Source organism: Protopterus annectens, chromosome 2.part0, assembly GCF_019279795.1.
Source record: "Protopterus annectens isolate FY-2018-M chromosome 2.part0, PAN1.0, whole genome shotgun sequence".
NCBI classification, from domain to species: domain Eukaryota; kingdom Metazoa; phylum Chordata; order Ceratodontiformes; family Protopteridae; genus Protopterus; species Protopterus annectens.
In genome coordinates, this window is record NC_056728.1 from 1,014,507,386 (window position 1) to 1,014,532,204 (window position 24,819).

At 38.3% G+C, this 24,819-nt stretch overlaps 1 protein-coding gene across 3 annotated transcripts in view; it reads right to left on the bottom strand.

The window, feature by feature from the left end:
• Window positions 1-24,819, bottom strand: part of UNC5C (unc-5 netrin receptor C) — a 1,141,364-nt gene that overhangs the window by 162,633 nt on the left and 953,912 nt on the right. For 2 of the 3 annotated variants that reach the window (XM_044061271.1, XM_044061270.1), the window contains exons 8-9: window positions 19,367-19,426; window positions 5,829-6,020 (exon numbers count right to left, since the gene is read on the bottom strand). In XM_044061271.1, the coding sequence (XP_043917206.1) occupies window positions 5,829-6,020; window positions 19,367-19,426 (252 nt within the window). The remainder of the gene's footprint in view (window positions 1-5,828; window positions 6,021-19,366; window positions 19,427-24,819) is intronic. The other variant, XM_044061273.1, reaches the window with a different exon arrangement.

Sequence of the window (24,819 nt, forward strand, 5' to 3'; positions counted from 1 at the left end):
AATCCAGAACACACCCGTGGAGACAATAATTCAACTGCAGCAAGGTAATGGTAACAAGCAGGTTTAATACCAACACGAATCCTTCACAGAACAACTTGATGACAAGCGCCTGGACAATTCCAGGCTTTTTCAAGTCAGAGCAAACAAAGCAAACTGGAAAAACAGTGCTTAAATAGCTGAGTCACATGCTGAATTTAATTGGTACTTGGAAAGCAATTAAAAAGTAATTAGAAAGCATTTCAAGATGATGAAAAATTCAGTCTTGATAAAGCTCTTTAAAAACACATAGTGTTCAGTGTAACATGCTGATGCTGGCAGCATGCCTGGCATGAACGAGACGTTAAGCATAGGACCAGTTCTCAGGCTCAGACGAGCTAGATTATAGTCTGTATTTTTTATAATGTTTTTTTAGTACTTGCTGTTAGCATATTTATGCTTTACCAACAGTTCTTATTACATTTTCCAAGCATAGTTGTGCTCTTTTTACATGTAAACAGTACTTATTTACTTGCTTATAGCTTGTTGATACATATTTATGTTTTGGTATTTCTTTTTATATACAAGTTGTAGTCTTGGATGTTTTTAATGCAGATAGGGAATATTTATCAGAAAATGTATAATTTGCACACTACATGATCTTTTTACTTTATTTTGTATAGTGTATATACTATCAGGAGTGTTAGAATGTGTTACACTGAACACTATGTGTTTTAAAGAGCTTTATCAAGACTGAATTTTTCATCATCTTGAAATGCTTTCTAATTACTTTTAATTGCTTTCCAAGTACCAATTAAATTCAGCATGTGACTCAGCTATTTAAGCACTGTTTTTCCAGTTTGCTTTGTTTGCTCTGACTTGAAAAAGCCTGGAATTGTCCAGGCGAAAGCGCTTGTCATCAAGTTGTTCTGTGAAGGATTCGTGTTGGTATTAAACCTGCTTGTTACCATTACCTTGCTGCAGTTGAATTATTGTCTCCACGGGTGTGTTCTGGATTTTTTTCTTGGTTGGTCTACATTTGTTCGTGAAGTTTTTCTGGTTCTTGTTTTGGTACCATGACCACCGGCGTAGAGGCGTTCAACCCTGCAGTTACACCCCGCTTGCTACAGGAAACTGATTCTAACCTTCCTGTAACGCGAGCAGAATTCAACCAGGTGCTAGACATGCTCACTGAGCTCAAGGGACTTCTCAATTTACAGCGTAAGGATGTTGTATGTATTTCTTCAACTAACATTTCCCCTAGCAGTGTTCCATTGGTACAACGCACCGCTGGAGGGATTCAGACGGAACAAGGACTACACCCGGTTGTTCACGATAACCAAGGATGCCATGAAAGCACAAAACTTCTAATATTCGTGTCAATCCAGGTGCCCGGTCCAAGAAAACAAAGGACAAAACGAAGAATTTGACTTTTCAAACTGGGCGAATCAGCCTTTCAATTTTAACAAAGGTACTGTTTCTCATGTTAATTCTGTGGCCATTGATACGGAGTTTACTACTTTTAAAAATAAACTGTATGCGCTAAAAAGTAATCAATGCGAATTGACTACCTGACAGAATGTGTCAGGACCAAGCGTATCCCTAAGGGGCTACGACTATTTAAGTTTCCGAACTTTGTTAAGCATGGCTCTGCACAGTATAAACAGCTTTGCAGTATTTTTGATCGGGCAGGCCTTGAGGTTATAGCGGTCATGCTTGAAGAATATGAAAAGAAGGCTAAAACACTGATTGAGGAACTAAACAACCTTCACAACATTGTTATTTCAGATTTAGACTTTGGCATGGTCAAACACGACTATGACAAGGTCTTTGAGGAGGTTGATTTATTTTGTTCCAAAATTATCACTAGAAAGATTAAGAAACTTGAGAGGGATGTTCATGAGTACAGGGAAGAGAAGGCATACCCTTGTTACAACAAATCAGCTAACAATAGTAGATATAACAGTACTCTTGACAGTGGCACTGATGAAGTGTTTCAGGGTAACCACAATGAGGCCCCACGTAGAAGTGAACGCCCGCTGAAAAGGATAGAAAAGAGCGTAACCAGGATTTTCATTATCCCCGGGAGAGCCGGGGTGGGGGTACAAACCACAGAGACCAGGGACCAGATGGTACAACAAATAAGTGTAGCAAATTATTATGATACAAGGCTTGATCCCATGTTTGGTGTTGCCCCATGCACTTTGATTAACTCTAACGCCAACGAGGTTTGCATACAGATTACGGATGGCTCTAACTGTAGGGTGTTCAAAATGAATAATTTCAGCATTTACAATTTTACTGAAATTTCAATAGACATGTTGGCCTTTGACATTTTTACCAAAGGCTTCCAATTTGTACCTTCCAATAGAACTAACTTGGCTAATCTATTGGTAGAACTTAAACTTTTTACTAGAGCATTGAATTTAAAGCATTTTCTAAAAATACAACACACAATATTAGTGGGCTCACTAGAAAAAGCACCTTTAATCCCCCCATGGTGCAACCTTTAAAGCTTTATGAGGAGCTAGTAGAACATGAACTACGAGACAAGTTGTTACGTTCTGGGAACACGCAGCATTCTAATTTAACCAAACAAGAACTTGAATTTATTTCTTTACTTTCAAGGGAACACGCCAGGGTCATGAAACCGACAAGGGCGGTGGTGTGGTACTTATGTATGACCACACTTATGAAGAAATCATACACAACATGCTACACAACGACCAGCAGTATTGTCTCATATCTCGCAATGAGTACAATATAGCTGTAGCCAAGATCAAATACACATTATACGATCACTTATTACAAGGTGTCATTAATGAGCAATTGTACAATTTTCTTTTAGTTAACAAACCCAGGGTTCCTATTATTTTTGGAATCCCCAAAACTCATAAAATATTAATCCGTTTAGACCAATTGTCTCAGGCGAGGAACCCATTTCCAAATTTATAGATTTTGTTACTAAAAAGCACACCCTGGCTATGACCCATGTGATAAAAGATTCCTGGGAGTTCCTCAAACTTTTCCCAAAAGAAAAATGCCTTACTTCTTCTTTGATGATCACTGTGGACATTAAAGACCTATTCCCTAGCATACCTCATACTGTTGGGGTTGAATGGTTTACTGATTTTCTTAGGTTTGAAACTAGTCTCAGTAGTAACATCATTAACTTAATTTCTGATATGCTCTACATTGTTCTAAATAATAGCTATGTGTTTTTCAATGGGGAATTGTTTAAACAAACAAAAGGAGTGGCCATGGGTGCTTCCTGTGCCACCGCACGCCAACACGGTATTGCACAGATGGGAGCACAGTTTATATTCCAGTCCACTTGGGCACAATATATTACTTTTATTGCCGTTACTTGGATGATATATGTATCATCTGGGATGGCACCAGAGAACAAGTGACAGGGTTTTTGGAGCATATTAACTCTTCTACTGATTTTCTATCCTTTACCCATGAAATTAATGAGAATGAACTTCATTATCTAGATGTAGCAATCTTGAGAGATGCTCAAACAGGTGAACTGTATTCTAAAGTTTATAGAAAACCCTCATTCTCCAATTCCCTGCTACATTTTAATAGCCAGCACCCTTTTCAACAAAAGAAAGGGATAGTTAAAGGCTTGCTTATCAGAGCATCCCGTATGTGTAGCAGGTTATCTGATTTTATTGATGAAGCCAACAACCTTAAGGTGATGTTTGCAGATAGAGGTTATCCAGACTACTTGGTGAATAATCTCATCCATGAAATACTTAGTAAAAGGGATTCTGCATACACACCATTATTTGGGAATAAGGAGGCTGTGGTTTTTAACACTATGATTCCCAACACACAAACCCAAGAGAACCAGAGTCAGTTCATTTATACTTACTCAGAGAATTCAAGGGAGATAGAAAATACAATTATGAAGTTTTGGTTTGTATTACAAACCAATGATGAATTTAAGAATTTGATTTCCAAGAAACCATCCTTTGTTAGAAAAAGAGGCCGTAATTTAAAAGAAGTTTTCGAACAAAAACATAGCACTACTTGTACGACCACCAAACAAAGGAATGGTACTTTTAAATGTGGCATGTGCAAACAATGCTCTTTTATAATCAACAACAGTCAGTTATATTTAAAAGCACGCAGTGTCAATTTGAAACCACATGGTCATCACACTTGCAACACGAAAGGAGTAGTATACATTGGGTGTTGCTTGACCTATGGTAAAGTGCTACATAGGAAAACTGAAAGGGAGTTTAGAAAGCGTATATATGAACATATCTATGATATAGACAAAAAGAAAGATAGTAACGCATTCTATAAACACTCCCTCAGTTGTCCCAATTTTAAGTTAACTTTCATGGTGCTTGAACAAGTCCATCCCAGCAATAGAGGGGGGGACTGGGAGTCCACCTTGGAAGTCAGGGAATTAATCTGGCAGCTGAGGCTTGATGCTGGCAGCATGCCTGGCATGAACGAGACGTTAAGCATAGGACCAGTTCTCAGGCTCAGACGAGCTAGATTATAGTCTGTATTATTATAATGTTTTTTTAGTACTTGCTGTTAGCATATTTATGCTTTACCAACAGTTCTTATTACATTTTCCAAGCATAGTTGTGCTCTTTTTACATGTAAACAGTACTTATTTACTTGCTTATAGCTTGTTGATACATATTTATGTTTTGGTATTTCTTTTTATATACAAGTTGTAGTCTTGGATGTTTTTAATGCAGATAGGGAATATTTATCAGAAAATGTATAATTTGCACACTACATGATCTTTTTACTTTATTTTGTATAGTGTATATACTATCAGGAGTGTTAGAATGTGTTACACTGAACACTATGTGTTTTTAAAGAGCTTTATCAAGACTGAATTTTTCATCATCTTGAAATGCTTTCTAATTACTTTTTAATTGCTTTCCAAGTACCAATTAAATTCAGCATGTGACTCAGCTATTTAAGCACTGTTTTTCCAGTTTGCTTTGTTTGCTCTGACTTGAAAAAGCCTGGAATTGTCCAGGCGAAAGCGCTTGTCATCAAGTTGTTCTGTGAAGGATTCGTGTTGGTATTAAACCTGCTTGTTACCATTACCTTGCTGCAGTTGAATTATTGTCTCCACGGGTGTGTTCTGCATTCTGTATTAGAAATTTTGAGTACTACAAAAGAAGTGCCTTCTAGAAAAAATAAGAAGTGATCGTGCACAGGCAGGGCATCCATCTGCTTTGCAGGCAACCAGAATGTGGATTTGTCTGGTGAAGACCAGAAGCATTGAAGGACATCATAGATTTAAGATAGGAGAAGTGACGCTGTCTTGATGTCACTGCAGTAGCCAGTTGCACAGCTGGGGCAACTGAACAGCCAGCACCAGGATGGTGGGTTCCAGGGTCTGTGCTCATTATTCTCCACCATGCATCTTTCTTCCTGGGCCTAACATTGAGGAGCACTGAGGATGGCTTCTTAAGTAGTAGGGGAGCCCATCCAGTGAAAGGTCACATCTGTGGTGACAGCTCAGCAAGGAGAAAATGTGGGATTCAGGGATGGGTGAGTGCAGAAACAGGAAGAACAGCCTGAGGCTGTATGGAGGAAGTTAGGGTGAAGTAAAAAAAAATACTGAAATGCCACAGCAAGCCAGGGGATCTTTTGAAGTATTTCTATTCAGAAACATTTGTTCTTTGCAGCATGAGTACATTAAAATAAACATGTTAAACTAAATCGCACAGAGTTTGCTGTTTATTACACCACCTGATTTTCTCTGTCTGCAAGAAGTACATAAGATGCAACAAGCAACGACACACAGCTGTATTCCAGTTTCCTATTTCTAGCTTTTTTTTTTGAGGGTTGTACTGGTAACTTACCTTGTCGAGCAGTCTTGATGTTGACAGGCTGGAATCCACCATTAAGTGCTGAGGAATCAATGATATCAGATTCAAAGTCTCGGTGGTTCTTTCTGTAAACTAGCAGTCCCACAACTACTGAAATTCCAAGGCACACAATCACAGCTATCACAATGCCTACATACAGGGCAACGTCATCTGAACTTGGAGCAGCTGAAAGATCAAGGTAGAAAGTTAGCAGCTATACATATTAATTCACAACAACATGTAAAATGGGAGATGTGACTCAATTACTTTCCTTGTAATACACTGTTCACTAGATAGAACATACAATTTCTGAAGAAAAAAAACTATGGGTGCATATATTGGCCTCTTACTTATTAATTCATTCCAGAGCTGAAGGTCAGGATGCATATCCCATTCATGGCCCTAATTTTCGTTTACTTCTAGGTCAGGATGCATATCCCATTCATGTCATAAGGTCATCAAGGCAGGGCCTACTTTTCATTTACTTCCCACCATCCATTCATGACTCTACAACTGATGTAGACAATGTCTATACAGAAAAGAAAAATGCCTGAAACACTATGCAACTCTGCAGCAGTCTGTACACACCCTTTAACAGCTGGTTGCCTACTGCTAGTCGTCTAGCCTCCAGTACAGTCCAAGCTAGGCAGTGGTGGGGGGAGAGGGGCAATCATGTGACCCAGGTCCAATCAGCGGCCTGGACACATGCTGAAGCTTGTATCAGATAGGACTAGAATGATGAGGCCTCGCTCCTTCCTGGGGTAAGATGCATGGAGCAAATTTTTCTGTGCATTCTTCACATATGAAATCTTGCTGTGCCTTACATAGAAGTGGAGCTTTCAAGGAAGCAGTGGGTTTGTGGGCAATCAGGAGGGCTACAGCTTAATAGCTGGCATTGTGGAATGGGCCAAAAGAATTAGCAGAGCCGACCACCTCACGCCATAGTACCATCCACACCTGCTCTCTGCAATCTGAGCTATTATTCATAACCAAATGACAGGTGCTCTCTTCCTTTCTGTTACACTGGATTGAAATCTCAGGTCAAAAAAGTCTGAGTGGTGACTGTGACAACCAAATATGTCATTAACAGGTTTCATTTGTTCTTTCATTTTCCTAACCCTCCCTCTCCCGGCCATACAGAAGCCCAAGACCAGTCCAATTTCCAGGGTCTTTACATCATCCTTAGCCAACGGACATCTGAAGTTTGACTGGATGTTAGGGTATAAGAATGGTCTACATTGGGGATCTTAAGCTCTTTCTAGCTGTGCAGTCCAATACTCTTCAAGTGTGCTCAGTACACTCACAGTATGTCAGTCCATGAATCAGAGATAGAGGAGTCTTCCCAAAATCCTACTTCCCTGTTTCTTTTAGATGGAGAGGCCTCAAAAGTGGAAGCAGGAGACAGCTCTCTAGATTTCATAAAGGGGATAAACTCCTGCACTGTTTTAAAGAGATCTTGGCCTTCAGTCTGAAAAGAAGTGGATGGAGGCGGTGGTGAAGAAAAAGAAGTGGTTTGGTTGTCTGTTTTAAAGGGGTGACATGAGGATGCAGTCATCTGACCACTACTTCTGTTGTAGCTTCAGTAGCTGAGGAAGACAGGGAGTCTTACCTAAGACCCATAGCACAGATGTTGGAAGCTGTGGACTGCTGACCAATCTCAGACCCACATGAAGTGTATGTCATAGTAGTATTTACAGGTAGGCCAGAGACACCCAAGGAGTAGCACAAGAGGGTTTGGGCCCAGGAGTCACCAGGCCATGGCCTGCAAAGGCACAACACCTGGGTCATTGGTTGACTTATGACCTAGAGTTGGAGCTTTCTAAGTAACTTCAGGGCCCTTGGCCTTTTGCATTTCTGTTTTTTAGAATGATACTAGCTGACACTGGGCCTGCAGTAGCAGTGGATTATGATGCCACCAGGAAAGGTGAAGACAAGAACTCCATATGGGCATCTAGTATGTTTTAAAGTTCTCACATGGAATTTTGCACAGTTAGGACAATTACAGACACCATGCTGAGGCCACACGCAGAAAACAAGTGAAAACCTTTACACAGGATTTGCTTCCCACACTTCAAGCAATTGTTGACTTTTTATAACATTACATTAGTAGGCAAAATTCCCGAGTTGAGTACTTATCTGAATGGAGGAATAAGGTTCTCTGAAAAAGTGAGCCGACCAACAAATTTTGAGTGTACCGAGCACACAAAGTTGCACAGTTAGAAACAACAAAAGATGGCACCAAAAGAATGCCCTTGTTATACCCTGATATGCAGACAATGGTCTTTGGACATTCATTGACTAAGGATGACATAAAGGCTCTGGAAAAAGGGTTGGTCACGGACTTCTGCATGGCAGAATGATCCAAGAATGATTACTGCAACACTGAGTATGAAGAACATCTTTTGATAATGAAACATTTTTCAAGGCAGGTTAGAATCCAGAACAATATAAAACATTATAAATTAGGCAACAGTAGTGAATCTAAACAGCAGACTCTGGGAAGATCTATCAGAAATCACAGCACCTCAAGAGGAATTCACTCCACAAGGTAGGACTGCCAAACAAGCTGGTTAAGTATTACATAGGACATTGCTCATGATGCTCAGAGTACTGTCAAACAGAATTTACGATTACAGAGCCAGTCACAGTCAAGACTGCATAAGTCAGGGATGTGTATTCTCATCAGTGTTACTCTGAATGCTTTGGGCTAAAACAAGCCCATAAAAGCAAAGGTTATGTCAACTGTAATGAAGAATCTTCAACTGGTGTTAAATAATGAACCACAAAAACAAACCAAAATTTTTAAATACATTGATTGCCGTACATAAGACACCCACAGAAACATGCAAATGTGCGTGCGCATGCACACACACACACACACACACACGCACACACACGCACACACACACACACACACACACACACACACACACACACACACACACACACACACACACACACAAGACAGATGACAGACTACTCCAGATTGCAAAGGCACAACCACCACAGCATTTAACAACCTAAAAAATTATAAAGAAAAAAAAGGTGCTGTCATCCAAACAAAAATTAGAACACATCAATGCATACATATTCCAGTGTACCATAAAATCAACTGTACTGTAAGGAACAGAGACATAAACCTGCTGAAAAACATCTATCGAAGACTGGAATGTTTTCAAATGCATTACCTCAGACTTATTCAAAGTATCTGAAAGGCCACAAAAAAACAATGTCATATGACCAATGTGCACTATAGAAGAAGGTGTAAATTGTGCAGCTTACAATACTTTGAATATGTACTGTATACAAAACCAACTACCTACCAATAAGGTGTCTGTCAGTAAACTAGAAAGTTCAGAAAATGACACCAAATTACATTAAAGTTAAGAAAGACTTGCATTCACAACATCTGACCCCCATTCATGCAACAACAATGGCCAAAAACTTAGCAGTATGTACAGAGCCACTACTCAAATGTTATATATTATTTATTTATTTAGTTAGTTAGTTACACTTCATGGGCTGGGTTAAACCACTAGCCCTATTGCCTGTTTACAAGAGAGACTACAGCTGGCATTTGTATCGTGTCTTCTTGCAGTTATAGTGAAGAGGATCAAGCCTTATCAACATTAAGTATACAAGGGGTTGGGAGGGTGGCTGGGGTTGGGAGGGTGGCTTAATGGCTAAGGTGTTTGCCTTACAAACACAAGGTGCAGGGTTTAAATCTCACAAGGGATAATTGGCTAGGCTTAAAATGGCTTGCAAGGGCAGTTAGCTTAGTACTAAACTATGAACCTATGAACCTATAAGAAGTACATATCAACATTTACAGTGTTAAGTTCATAGTAAGTACAAAAAAGTAAACCTAAAATAAGGCACACATGGAGCTCAGCAAAACGGACAACTGCTTTAATGAACAAGCACAAAAACAATCCACAGCAAGCTAAATCACAGCAGCACAGCACAGCAAAGTACAAAAAAGTCCTTTTCAGTCACAGACACACCAGTAATGTTAGTTTTGTATTGCAGTTGATCTGTTTCTTGTTAATGATATTCGTCAGGCAGGCTTTCATTAGTAGAGTATTTCTGATTCACTGTTACCAATGCAAGGTAAAACACATCAGCATTTTTTACCTCTGAGCACAGGGTGATTTATCGTTACTTTTCATGACTGTATGCATATGACTATGCAGATGATGCACAGGTTAATGTTTTATGAATGCTTTACTCTGGTTTTTCTGATCTGTTAGATGGGATTGTACAAACTTTATTTGATATATGGTTAATTTGTTTTGAAAAGATGTTAACAGAGATGATTTAAAAAATGATATTCATGCATAAATTAAAAACATAGACATTAATTTTCTATTAGGTGGGTCTCCAATGGCCCCCTGTTTAGGGGCACAGACCTTGTACCCCATAGTTGATACCATCAACTCAAAGGATGCAGCACCTTTGGTGGAAAAGATACAACCTTATTTTCAATAACCTCAGAGTAGTGGTACAGTTACCCACAAACATTCTCATACGAATGTACATATATAAACACACTCAGACACAAAGTTTCGCCTCAGTTTTTAAATGGAAAACTTGTTCATTTTCCAATTAGTAATAATATGGCTTTCCTTAAATTCTACTTATCATTTCAGCAAAATGTCAGAATAATACCTAAAATATTTACAAGACTATAAAACATGTCAACCAGTCAATTGACTGGAATTGTATTATTTTTCTTTTCTTTATTTTTTTTTTTTACTTTTCATAATTACCTACCTGATGTTAGTGGTTATCTCTTAACACCACTACTATCAATCAATAACACAGCTCCATTCTTTATGCTATAAAACTGCTGCTTTGGAATAACAACAGGGCTGTTGGACAAGTAAGTTGTGACTAATGACGCAGGAGAAGATGTCAGAATTACCTTTATGAACGCATTCTAACTACTGCTCCACAGAACTAGCAAAATACAGAAATTCAGGAAAAGCATGAAGTTAATTAAACAGACTTTTAGTACTTTACAAATACTTCAGCAATACAAATGCTACTAATGATTCGTTTATGAAACTAAATGTACTTTCTGTTCAGTACTTTTTCCTGCAATATATGCTATGCAGAGCAAGACACATGGTGGAAAATACAGGATCACTTAGGCAATAGATCAGAGGAAAATTGTGCATACTGCCTACCTAGATCTGACTAAAGAATTTGATAAAACACCCCACTTGGGGAATGTCAACAAACATACAGAACTAGGTATAAACCCCTTTATAACAGCCTGGATAGCTAGCTGGCCCACTGATAGGAACCAAGAGGTTAGAATCGGTTAGGCTACTTCCAAAAAAAGACCCCAGTTACCAGTTGACTCCTCTAGGATTCTCTGCTGGACCCATTCCTCTTTGGCATCTACTTCTCAAATGTCCAAGCCAATATCAAAGGCCTTGCCTGACCAAGTTCACAAACTATTGAAAACTGGGGGCAGTCAATGAATTCTCCCAAGATATGAACACCCTTCAGGAAGGTCTAATACAGACAAACGCTTGGTGCAAAAGCCATGGCTTAAAACTTACTATGAAGAAATGCATTATAGTACCTGTGATAAACTGAGAGGCTGTCAGCCGAGCTAGATAGAATTTTGTAAATAATTCTATGTCATTGTAAATATTAATATGGTCCTCAGGATTGTTTCATAAATGTAAGAAAACTATGTTATGCGCTGAGCTTCAAAAATGTAACTACAGTGCACCCTGCTGGAAGAAAGCAGAAATGTGTATAAACTCTATGCCTATGCAATGTATGTTTTCATGGCAGAAAACTGGGACATACAGAGTTACCTTGAAAACTCTGAGAAAATAAGTAAAGAATTTTATGACTGTGTGTGATCTCAAGCTAACAGACAGGATGTCTAGGCTAGGAGTTTCTTTTTATTGTCTTAAGACAGAGATAATTTCTAGGTTTCACATGTAAAGTGTCTTTTACTCCTCTGTGACTTCCTGGCAGTTGCAGATCACAAAGAAATGTTAAATTTTAAGTTCTGTTAGCCTGGGAACTTCAGCAGAGGTGACAAAAATGATGTAATCTGAGATGAGTCAGCAGTAATGTGTATTACCACAGCAAAGAAAAATATGGTAGCAGTTGTACGAAGTACAGCTTCAAACCACATAAAATAAACCAAGAACTTTAATATTCGGTAAGCGCTTTCACCACTGTCCGTGGCTTCTTCAGACCACATACAAATGTAAAAACACAAACAGAGAGGTTTTTAAAGCTGTCCCTGTATACCTCATTAACCTGAAAGACCACTCCCAGTCAATCAAGTTACTTCAGACACACCCTCTTTTAAAAGCATCAATCCCTTCATCTATATTGCATAGTATTACTTTTAAAATACAGTTTTTATAGCAAATTAAAAATTTTATTCAGCAATCAAAGCATTCATAGGCATCAGCAAGCATTTCATATTTAGAAACATTTCAGAGCATTCAGAAACATTTCAAGCATTGCTTCTATCAACAGCATGTCAGATGCTATATATTATGCTAAACATCATTATTTAAACAGCAGTGATGCTAAAGTCTCTATTCATTATATATTCTTTGCTAAAGTCATATTGCACTATGATATCTACTTTACTTCATACATATGCTGTTACTTAAAAATATAACAATAACAGCTCTAGGTCTAACCTTCTATATATAAGAATATAGAATTCCTATTACTTCTAACAGTGTAAATAAAACTGCAGTTTAAAATGCAAACAGGTTACCCATGCCATGTGTTCAAGTTCTGTTTTAAAACTCGACTGCTTCCCATCACATTTTCGACTGTTAAACTTTTCCAGCAAGTGTAATCCACTTAAGATATACTTATATTGCACTCCCATTATGTTATATTCCATTTTCAAAAGTTAGAAATGTTAAAAATGAGAGAAGTGCGCTCGTCATCATTGCAGCGCCTTTGCGCATGCGCAGTGACATCATCACACTCGGCAAATGCTCCGTTTTACTCCCTCCCACTTTCTTCATTTAATTATGATAGACAACCAAGTATTATAGAATTTATATCATTGCTAGATAATTAAGAATGCACCAAGTCACAAATTCATATATATAAACAGTTTTAATCAAGAGACGTTTATGCTTTTCCCCATAGAAACAAATCATATTGTTGCATTTCTGTCTTTCATGTGTCAATCAAATATATATAATATAAGCACACAACACATTATATTCATACATCCAGGCACAATTTTATACAAATATAATATACATAACTTTAGCTCGATACCTCTGGGCAACCCATTCAAACCATAAAATATATATTCTATGGATAGTAATAGTTCAATATATATATATGGGCAATTTGGTGCTGACATATATGTCACCAGTTTATATAAAAAACAGGACTTATTTCATGTTCTTGTCCTACATACAGCCCCTAGTATATACTTCATAGGACATTCGGAAGAATATATTGCTGTTTACTAAATGTGTTCTTACACCACTATATAGTGCTTTAAATATAGTGTACTTTATATGAATAGGGTCTTCTAACAGCCATTTAAAGATGGATGAATGCTTTAATATAAGCATATATATTATAGATAACTCTATGTGTATAGTTATAGTTATATGTAATCTACATAATAAAATACTTACAGATATCATATATAGGATGAGAAGGTGATTCTAATATAGCAAATAAATTATGCATAGTTGTAAATATATACAAATGTATATATGTACAAATAATTACTCACATCATCCTAAATGAGTAATAAATGTATTATGCACAGACAATATCACTGCTTTGTAATGGATAAACTCTATCCGCAAATATGTTTAAATATATGGTATTTCAGTAAGAAGGGTAAAGTTCTCAAACCTTGTTTTAAGCAGTCTTATCACAGATAGCCCATATTTACAAACATATCAAAAATATTTCCACTTAGTAAGAATGCTGTGGAATTTTACCCAACCTGTCGTAACATCATTCACCTAAGTATGCTTGTAAATATGGGCTATCTATGATAAGACTTGTGTTTTTACATTTGTATATGGTCTGAAGAAGCCACGGACGTGCTTATCAAATATTAAAGCTCTTGGTTTATTTTATGTGGTCTGGAGCTATACTTTGTACAACTGCTACCATATTTTTTTTTTGCCGTTACCTTTGCTTGTTTGGTGGAACAGTTTGCATTTACCAGCTGGTTGTTTGCCTGTTTAGTGTGTATTATCAATTTAAGAACTATCTCAGAGGGAAAGAGGTGCATTTTATATTTTGTCCTGAAGCTGAAACTCACCAGCACTTGCTTTGCTCTGTAAGTAAGACTTAGATCTTAGTATTTCTCTTAGAGGTAGATAGTAATATAGCCAGCTTAGTGTAGATGTTTTTCTACATTTATGTGAGACTGTCCTACAATGTTGTTTTAAGGTATTTCCTGTGATTTCTAAACTCTCTGTTGTTACTGTGTTGAATTAATAAGTATTGTCTTGTGTTTTTATAATTTATTATTAAATATTTTTAAACCTTTTAACTGTGACTGTTTTGTGTAGAGATATTTAAGCTATTAGAGTACTTGCATGTATTTGGCGATACTATACAAGCCACTCCTATATAACCTTCAAGTCTCAGTCACAATTACCAACTGGATAATAACAACATTGGAAAGTAGAACTGGAAACCCTTTGGTAAGGGCCTTTAGAGTAGCTGATAAGAGTAGTTGGTGGCAGTGATTACTACCTTGTAGCCTGGGCAGAAGGTGGTGTGGCTAGTGATCCTGTGCCAGCCTTCCCCAGGAGTGTCTGTGTGTTTGTATATAAATCAAGTCTCAAGAGTGTGTTTGTGTGTGTGTGTGTGTGTGTGTGTGTGTGTGTGCATGCGCAAGTGTGTCAGCTGCTTGGGCAGGGACACAAAGCACTGGTTGGACGGGGGGGGGGGTACTTGAGGTTTTGGCTTGACTACTCGGCTGAGATCCGTACTCTATAGCTACGCCAGTGGGAAGTCTTATTGGGCTCTATAGAAAAAAGCGAGAAACCAGCCCCAGACTGACTGTGATCTCTGTGTGCTCTTAAGGGAAATTGTACTTTATTGTGTGTGTACTTGCTAGCCTCCCAATGTGCACATCCCTTACTGGTGTTAGTGGTAAAAATTAAGGCTCCTTGATTACTGGGCCAGTGCATGGGCATCACAGTACCTTCTAAGAAGTCTACCACCTCCTGTAAGTACATCATCAGTAAAACACCCTTAAAAGTTGTTTCATTAGTCAGGGACCAGGGAACTCTTTCAGACAGTAACACAGCCTTCGACCAACATATGTCCAAGATAGCAAGAAAATCCTTCTATGTTGTTCAACTTATAAGCAAGAGCATGGAATCTAGGCCCAGAGAAGTCATCATGCTACTGTACTTGGTCCTCCTCAGACCCATCAATAAGTATAATGCCTCATTTGGTCTGTACCAGAAACATGCAGCAACTGGAATGTCTACAAAGGTGCCTTACAAAAAGAATATATGGAGTAAACACAATATCTTATGCTGATCTTATGCTGATCAACTCACAGCTCTGTATCTTTACTCAGTATCACACAGACTTCTGAGAGGTGATCTTTGCCTGGCATACAGGGCAGCTCTGGACCCTGTTTTGATGAAACTTTTGCACAGCCACAAAACAAACGACATCAAAACTACTAGATTAAAAGACCTGCATTTTGATTTTGACATAAATAAGACGTGTTTGTGAGACAGATATGTTTCTCAGAGAATTCCCATTCTTTAGAACAGGCTCCCCATCCATGTGAAGCGGATTCCCTCCCTATCCCATTTTTAAGTGTAACTTGTACTAATGGAAGGGTAATCAGAAATGTACCCCTCGTCTGGCTCCTATGTCTCTGATGGAATAAGGCAGTCAGTAAATCACATGTGTATAACTCAAATTTGTGGGCCACGGGCCCTAGTGGTCGTTAGGCTAGTAAACATCTACGAGCCTTTATAACTTTATGTAGCAGTACTACTTAAATGTATTACCAATTATACTTGTTAGTGCAATTATTGCATTATACTTATGCTCCTCTCACTGCTTAGTACAGCATCCCTTGCATTCACTGCTCCACCAGAAAAAGTCCTTTCAATTGGTAAGGCATGCTACATGAAGATGATTCAAGGCAGTCTTGCAGGTTTGTCAGTAGCTGGGGACGGACAAACAGACAGACAGACAGACAGAAACACATGCACGTGTGCGCCCACACACACAGTTTATACAAAAAGTCTCTCTCTGTCTCACATGCATGCATGCACACACACACACACACACACACACACACACACACACACACACACACACACACACACACACACACACATAAGCACATGCACACTTACATTCAAATAAACATAGCTTCTATTTCACACATGTACATATGCATATAAATGTACACACACCTCTCTCTCTCTTTCTCATGTCTCCTACACACACACTTCACACATATGCGCACACACACACACACACACACACACACACACACACACACACACACACTTAACACTGCTCTTCTCAGTTTCCTTCCATGTAATGGTACCTGGTGTACATTTGCAGCATCTGTGTTACACTTGTTACCACCATGTCCTCTAGTTCTAATTTCACTGTAAAAGAGAGACAAGCTATGAGAGATTTGATTAACAATAAGGATGTTACTATTATACCCGTCAATAAGGGCGGCGCTGTTGTGTTAATGGATTCTGACTACTATACTACTAAGGTGTTGAGTATGCTGGACAACGAATATACTTCTGTTAAAATTAGTCCTTTTAAGGTCAAGTAGATACTAGATGGTGTACATGACTGTATTTTAGAGCTTAGGGACTATGAAATGTTGTCTGCTGAAATTTTCAATTTTATTTTTGTGGAACAGCCGATTATACCAGTTTTTGATGCCTTACCTAAAATACATAAAAACGAGCTAGACCCCCCACGCTCTTTTTAGGCTGAGTCACAACTTAAATTAGTGGTATCCTCAGTACCACAGATTCTGAATGTTACCACTCATTTTTTAACCTCTATATGATTATACATCTGAAAATGTTTTTAATGGACAGTTATTATTGGTAACTTTGGATGTACAGAATTTGTTCATGGTCATCCCTAATGAATTTGGTCTTATAGCAGTCAAACAATTTTTGAGATTACATAGTTCTTTTGATAGTATAACTATGAAGCAAATATTGTTATTAAGACCTATCCTAGAAAATAATGTCTTCCTCTTTGAGCATCAGTTTTACTGGCAAGGTTAGGGGGGGGGGGTTAGCCATGGGTACCCCAGCACTAATTCATAAACTAACATAGTATTAGCTAACTGGGAAGAGGAAGTTATTTTTAATGTTGAACATGAGTGGAAAGAATTTTTAGTATATTATTCATGTTTTCTGGATGACATGTTTTTGTTATGGACTGGAACAGGGGAAGCCTTAAAAAATTTTGTATCATATTTAGAATCAACCACTTGTTTCTTACGTTTCACGCTGAATTTTTCATACATTGAGATTGAGTTTTTAGATGTGAAACATGAATCTAAGTTATTTAATAATATTTGTACTTCATTTTTTAGGGAATTCTGTTGGAGAAATAATTTGTTGGTTAAAGATAGTATGCACCCTAGATATGTGTTTAATAATATAGTTAAGGGTAAAACTTTTAGGATGTTTAGACTATATACAGAGGATGATTATTTTGAATCTGAGGTTCATGACTTCACTTCCTGGTTAGCTACAAGAGACTATCGGATACAAGATGTGCCTCTAATACAGCCGCATGGTTCTTCCAACAATGTTTACTTAACAGATCTAACCATATTACTAGAATGAATAATGACAGGCTGAAATTACATATGAAGTACAGCAGTGATATTAATGGCATCTGTAAGATCACATGTAATAACAAGAAGATTCTGCTGACAGATGATACCATTCATAATTTAGTGGGAGATACCCCTAGTTTTACATTCATACGTAATAAAAATTTGAAGCAACTTCTCTGCACTAATAGAAATTGTACAATGTCTGGTGCTATTGCTTCCGATAGGATAGGAAGTTATCCATGTAAACATTGTGAAGCATGCACTCATATATCTCATACTAATGTTTTTATTCATCCAGTTAATCATAAACAGTATTTTCCCAAATTATATGCTGATTGTCAAACAAGTAATGTCATTTATTTAGCTAGATGTCTATCATGTACTTCATTTTATGTACGTAAAATTAATTGTAAGTTGAAACAAATAATTTTACCACATTTTTCAGCCATTCGTTAGAATTAGAACACAATGCTTTATATCAACATATTAATAAACATATTGGCCATTCATTTAGTTTTATGGTTTTGCAAGTTATTAATACTAATCCTACGGGAGGGGATCTCATTAATTACACAGAGCCTTGTGAAGTTAAGTGGATCATTGGGTTAAGAGCAGATAGAAGCCCCGGTTTAAATGGGGTTGTCCCATTGAAGCCTATTTTAAAGGGGCAATTTATTTAATTTCTGATTGGTTGTATCTACCTTTAAAAAGTATCCTTGTCTATGTGCAATTTGTCTGATGAAGGGAGTTTTCCCAAAAGTGCTTACTAATTTATCACTGTTCTTGAGCTTCATTAAACGTTTTGTTATTTTAGCCTGGTGGACCGAGTACTTCTTTGTGGTCATTTCAGTTATACTAATTACAGAATAAAATCTTCTGGAAAAGAAACTGCCAAAGCACAGATACCGAAGAGGAGAGAGACAGATACTTGATTTTTTTCTTTCCCCAGTCTGCTGGATCCCAGTTCTTCATAAATATGGGGAAACGGTAATTCAGAAATCCACATTAATTTTTATTATTACAGGCATATTACGTCAAAGACTTTTTTTTACATACAACCTCCCCTAAACAATTCTGATCTTTTTTCTAAGACCATATACTTAGTACATTTTGTGTGGTTATATTTATATGGTCATTTCTTGTACATCCAGCCTCACACAATAAATGAAAGCATGAGTCTTTTGACATTTAAAGGCTTACATTAGCCACAGACAATGACAACTAATTAACATACACAAATGGAAAAAAAAGCAGGCTGCCAGATAAATGAAAATTTGGATTAAAGAATTCTACCTCTCAGATCTGATCTCCCATTGGATTAAATCAGGGTCAGTAATGTTGCTGCTGGTGTCTAACAGTGACTACAGTTATTTATACAAAATCATGGTTATTCTATATCTGTTGAAGACATCTCTACTATCAGGGCAGCTATGCACCAGAGAGATGACTTACTGGAAACAGCACCGTGCCTGTTACTGGAGAGCTGAAATCAAATACTGCAGTAACAGACACTGTGCAGCCCTCATTACTAGACAGAACACGTAGGTTTAAACACAAACAAAAGAATGAGATGGGAAATAATGCAATAAAATTTAAACATAAGTAAGAAAATGATTAAAAAAAAAAACAAAACAAAGTCAACACAAGGTAATAAAAGTTAAACAAAAGAAAAAAAACTTACAAGAAAATCCATTTCCATTGTGACCTCTTTGTTCAGGTGAAATTTGTGTTAAACCAACTTCTACAGAAACAAAAGAAAAAAATGAATGACAAAGGACAATGATTTTTTTTGTTACCCTGTCACAAAAGTACCTTTTTAAAAACTATTTACCTTCCAAAGTACAATGCGGCTTTCCTACCACAGAACTTCACTAAAAAACATTTACTGGACAAACTGATTTTTTCCCACTTCACTGCATCTTGCTTGGGAATAAGATGTCTTTCTTCCACTTAATAAAAAAAAAAAAAATGCTACAAATATCTTTTATTTTAAATGCTGATGTCCAGTGACACAATTACCTCTTTGGTACAGCCCTGCCATATGTTGTCACTCTAATCCAGCAATGTACAGTTTGATTAAAAAAAATGCCTCTGCTGTGACATCTCTAGCCAAAGGTTAAATACTTACTGGTAGCTCCATTCAACCTGCCACCTGGGAGTTCATGTACTGAATGGTCATTGTTGTCCTTTAATGGGAATTTAAGTGGATTTCACAGGGGACTAAGGATTCTGCCTCTGAATACCGGATAATCCATGTATCTCTGCTAAACAGTTAGATATGACTTTAGAGGCCAGCTGCAACTAGGCAACATCTAATGCCATTAACTACCACTCGCACATTTGCCTTTGCTCAGTAATAGAAGGGTGTACATTTGCCACTCATTCTGTATCTGAAGTCTGGAAAGTGCTACGGAACTCGTCTTTCCTTGTTAGACAATAAGCTGTTTATGTAACAATTCACAATAGGGTGAAGAGTAACACTGGACACCTGCTCTAAAGGTGTTATGGAAATTGTGACTGTACATTACAAGTACAGCTGAGAGGTGGTAACATATGCACACATTTTTTAATCAATGCAGTACAGTGTATATCAAAACCGAAGCCAGTAAAATCACTATAAATATCATTTCCAGCACTTTACTGACAATGGGTATAGTGGGGCTCTAGAAATAAAAAGAAATCCACCCTATCAGACTCGAAAAAAAAGTCAGCCTGGTAAATTGCTGCTGATGTGAAAAGGAAGTTATATTCAGTGGTACAGATCTGTTTTCAGTTCTCATGGTAGGATGATATCTCATACAGGCAGCCAGTGACAGAAGCATACAAGTGTTCTCCATCAGGAGGAACTGCAACAGTCAAAAGCAATGCATCACCACTAGCCTGTGCTGTACGACTTGCAATTCAATACATCAGCAACTTACTTCACACTGGCAACAGTCACAGTTCCTAACTTTAGCGCAAGCTTCATTTTCTTAAAATCCAAAGGTGGTGAAAGTGTGCGAATGCAACCTAGGAAAAGCAGTCATGTTTTCTGGTAATTAACTGTAATCAGCTGAAACATAATTGGCGAACTTTTGGCAAAACTGGTGCCTTTGTTTAAGTGAGATTAAGGAAACCGATTATTATATACTGCTGCAAAACGGCTGTCTAGTACTTTCCTTCTAGATGTGACGATGCTTTCATACTAAGTAATGGATATCAACTCCAAGGTATTAAAAGGAAGGTGCACTATTTTACCCATTTCATAATGAAACACACAGTGCCTTTGAAAACACTCAGTGGAGCGAACATAAATTAAGATGTTATAAGAACCAAGCAATTCAGCAGAATAACTGCACAGAACAAAACAAAATAAAAGAAAATGTTTTATATGCATTTATTTATGTAGTATATGTCCCTTCATTTAGTGCCACATGTTCACAAAGCCATGATATTCCAACTAGGGAGCTATACAAAAGCCACAAACAAAATTCAGCCTGTTTTTTATAACTGTTTTTAGGGTGGTATAGTACAACTCTTGTAGTGACATAGCAAAAATCTGCACTTTAAAAAAAAAATGATATTTTTATAGAAGTGAATGACGTCAGATAGAATATAACACTCTTTGGGGGTTATCCAGCAACAAAATAAATATTCTGGCATCAGAAGAAAAACAAGAAAGAACAATAAGGCTGACTGGGAATAGTGGTAGATGATGAGCTATTTTCTGGGACACTAATGCAAACATTACTCACATTGAACTTTTCTGAACCTAATACAACCATCACATGCTACAAAATTTTTTCCCAGTAAGGCCTTTCTATGTCTTTCCCATTTCCCGTCGTACAAAAATAATGAACCACAGATTCAGATAGCAAACAGATACTGCTTGATTTACCTATTCTGCCTTTTTCCTTACTTGTAGGATGAAATAAATATCATGATTAATGAACCATTCAATTTCTTACACCCTTTATGTAAAATGTCTTTAGTGTGCCCAAAAAATGTATGAATCCAGTTAGATTTTCTTGCCTTATACACTTTGTAAGACAGCTATTCCAGTTATCTGCCATCCTTTCTGTTACAAAAGATTTCTTTCTACCTCCGCTGCAAGGTACAGTGTGTGTTTTCAGCAAATGCCCCTTTGCTCTCATAGATGTAATTAAAATATGGTCTTTCTTTTATTCTGCAGCATTCCTTAAATTATTTAAATGTTTATATCATGTCCCAAACATCTATTCCTCAAGACTATAAACCTTAAGTTTCTGTAATCCTATTTTATAGCTAACTGCAGTCATTTCACCCAGTTTTGATCCTGTATTCTAAATAAACCTTAATCCTGTCCTTGGCCTTTAATATCAAAGCTTTTCACAAACGCATACGTTATTATTGATGGATCTTTGCCAAATCCATTTTTAAATCATCAGCTAACCAGTTAAGTTGGCTGGTTCGTAGATCTTCTTCCTCCATGACCTGGAACAGTGCAAGGGTAAATGCAGCATACACATTTACAGTCAGTTTTACTGTAGCCTATCAACTAGCATGCTTTTGGGAGGAGAGGAAGCTAAAAGTACAGTTTTGTACCTACCATAAATGTAGATGTTCGAGTGTTCACCCTGCTGCAGTCATTATACTTGGGTTATCCTGTCGTCAGGCGGTCCTGCAGTCGGCCGGATTTCCAAAGTCTCGGTCTGACGTTGGTTGCTGTCACCTCATCCCTGACATCAGTGCACCAGGGGTACATATATTGCAACCGGCGCCATTTTCTTTAGTTTTTCTTGCCCCAGATGTCAGATGCCCCCAAAAAGGTGATCCAAATTAGTACCAAAAGGTGGGAACAGTGTACAAACACAAAATCCCTTCAGCTAAAAGCAAATACATCAGTAAGGCCTAGCAAAGATTTAGCCAGTAAATCAGAGGGGTTGGAGGGAGGGTAACCTGGACTGCAGCAGGGTGAACACTCGAACATCTACATTTATGGTAGGTACAAAACTGTACTATGTTCATCGTGTTACCATGCTGCAGTCATTACACTTGGGTTGAGTCCTAAAGCTAAGCTAGAGGGTTAGTGGAGGCAATGAGGCCCTGCAGAACTGCAGTGTTGAAGCCTGCCCTGGACTTAGAATGAAGAGGTAAGTGATAGTGTTTGGTGAAGGTGCGCACAGAACTCCAAGTTGCAGCTTCTAAGAATTCCTTGGTAGGAACCCCCTGAGAAAGGCTGTAGAGGTAGCTGTTGCCCTGGTAGAGTTGGATCTAATGGTAGGAGGAACTGGTTTCCCATGATGGGTATAGCAGAATCATATGCAATGGCCTATCCATTTAGAAATGGTTTGCTTGGATATGGCCCTCCATTGAGAAGCTGTAGCATAGGAAACAAAGAGCTGGTCAGTTTTTCTGAAAGCCTTAGTTTTATCCAAGTAGTAACGAAACTGCCTGTGAATGTCCAAGGAATGCAGGAGTCTCTCACCTTTGTTCTGTGGATTGGGGTAGAAAGTGGGTAGGTGGATGGTTTGATTTAGAGCTACACTGGAAACCACCTTAGGCATGAAGGAAGGATTAGTTCGTAGAGAAACTCTGTCTTGATGAAAAATGAGGAAAGGTTCCACTGCCATAAGTGCCTGCAATTCTGAAACTCTCCTAGCAGAAGTTTTTGCCAGGAGCAGGGCAGTCTTCCAAGATAGGAACTGAAGGTCTGCAGAAAAAGCTGGTTCAAAGGGAGGTAGCGTTAGTTTTTCCAGAACAAAGTTGAGGTCCCATGTTGGTGTTGGAGCTCTTCTAGGTGGTCTAATGTTTTTTGCCCTTCTGAGGAACTGCCTTAGGAGAGGATTTGAAAATAAAGGTGGATTTGTGTCATAGTGAGCTGAAATAGCTGAAGCATGGATTTTAATTGAGGAGAAGGAAAGTCCTTTATGCAACATCTCAGCTAAATACTGCAGAATGTGAGGCATATGAGGCTGAGTTGTGTCTTGGCCTTTAGCTTGGTTCCATGCAGAAAACCTTTTCCATTTGTCCGAGTAAGCCTTCCTGGTGCTTGGCCTCCTGGCTTCTAGAATAACATCCAGTACTGCTTGTGAAAGAGGGGCTGGTTGGATGCTTAATTGATTTGCCATGCAGCCAGGTTTAAGGTTTTGATCTGGCTGTGTAGAATCTGCTTGTCTTGCTGTGTGAGCAAATGAGGTATTTGAGGCAATATCCATGGTGGGCGGTGAGCCATATTCTTCAATAGCGGGTACCAGTGCTGGCGTGGCCAGTCTGGGGCTATGAGAATCATTCGAGGTTTCTCCTTTTGACCTTCAAAAGAACCTTTGTGAGAAGAGGTAATGGAGGAAAGGCATATGCTGTCAGTTTTTTCCAACTGAAGGAGAGAGCGTCCACTTTCCAAGCTTGATGGTGGAATGTCCTTGTACAAAATTTTGTCAGCTGGTAGTTTTGAGGACTGGCAAACAGGTCTATATTTGGTAGGCCCCATCTTTGAGATATTATTGTAAATATTTGTGGGTCTAGCTTCCACTCGTGGGGATCTTTGATGTTTCTGCTTAGGTCGTCTGCCAATGTGTTTTTCTGTCCTGGCAGGAATTGAGCTTGTAACTGGACTTGGTAGGCCAGAGCTGTGTTCCATAAGATTATTGCTTGCCTGCACAGAGGGTAGGAATGTGTGCCCCCTTGTTTGTTTATGTACCACATTACTGTGGTGTTGTCCGTCTTTATTGCAAGTTGTCCTGGCTGTAGTGGATCCTTGAAGGCTGTCAGAGTTTTCTGTACAGCTAGCATCTCTTTTTGGTTTATGTGCAGTTTTCTTTGTTCTGCAGTCCATAGGCCTTGAATGCATTGCCCTGCCATGTGTGCCCCCCAGGCATAGTCTGAAGCATCTGTTGTGATAGTTTGCCTGGTTGTGGGCAAGGTGAAAGGCTGAACCTTGTTGAGGTGACATGCCTGTGCCCACCATAGAAATTCCTGTTGAAGGCAGGGAATGAGAGATATCACTGTGTCCAAGCTGTGGCTGTGTTGAGACCATACGTTTTTTAGGTACCACTGTAATTTCCTCATATGCAGTTTTGCAAATGGTATTATCAGAATGCAAGATGCCATGAAGCCCAAAGCCTGCAGAATTTTTCTTGCAGTTAATTGGGTCTTTGTTGCCATTGTCTTGAAATA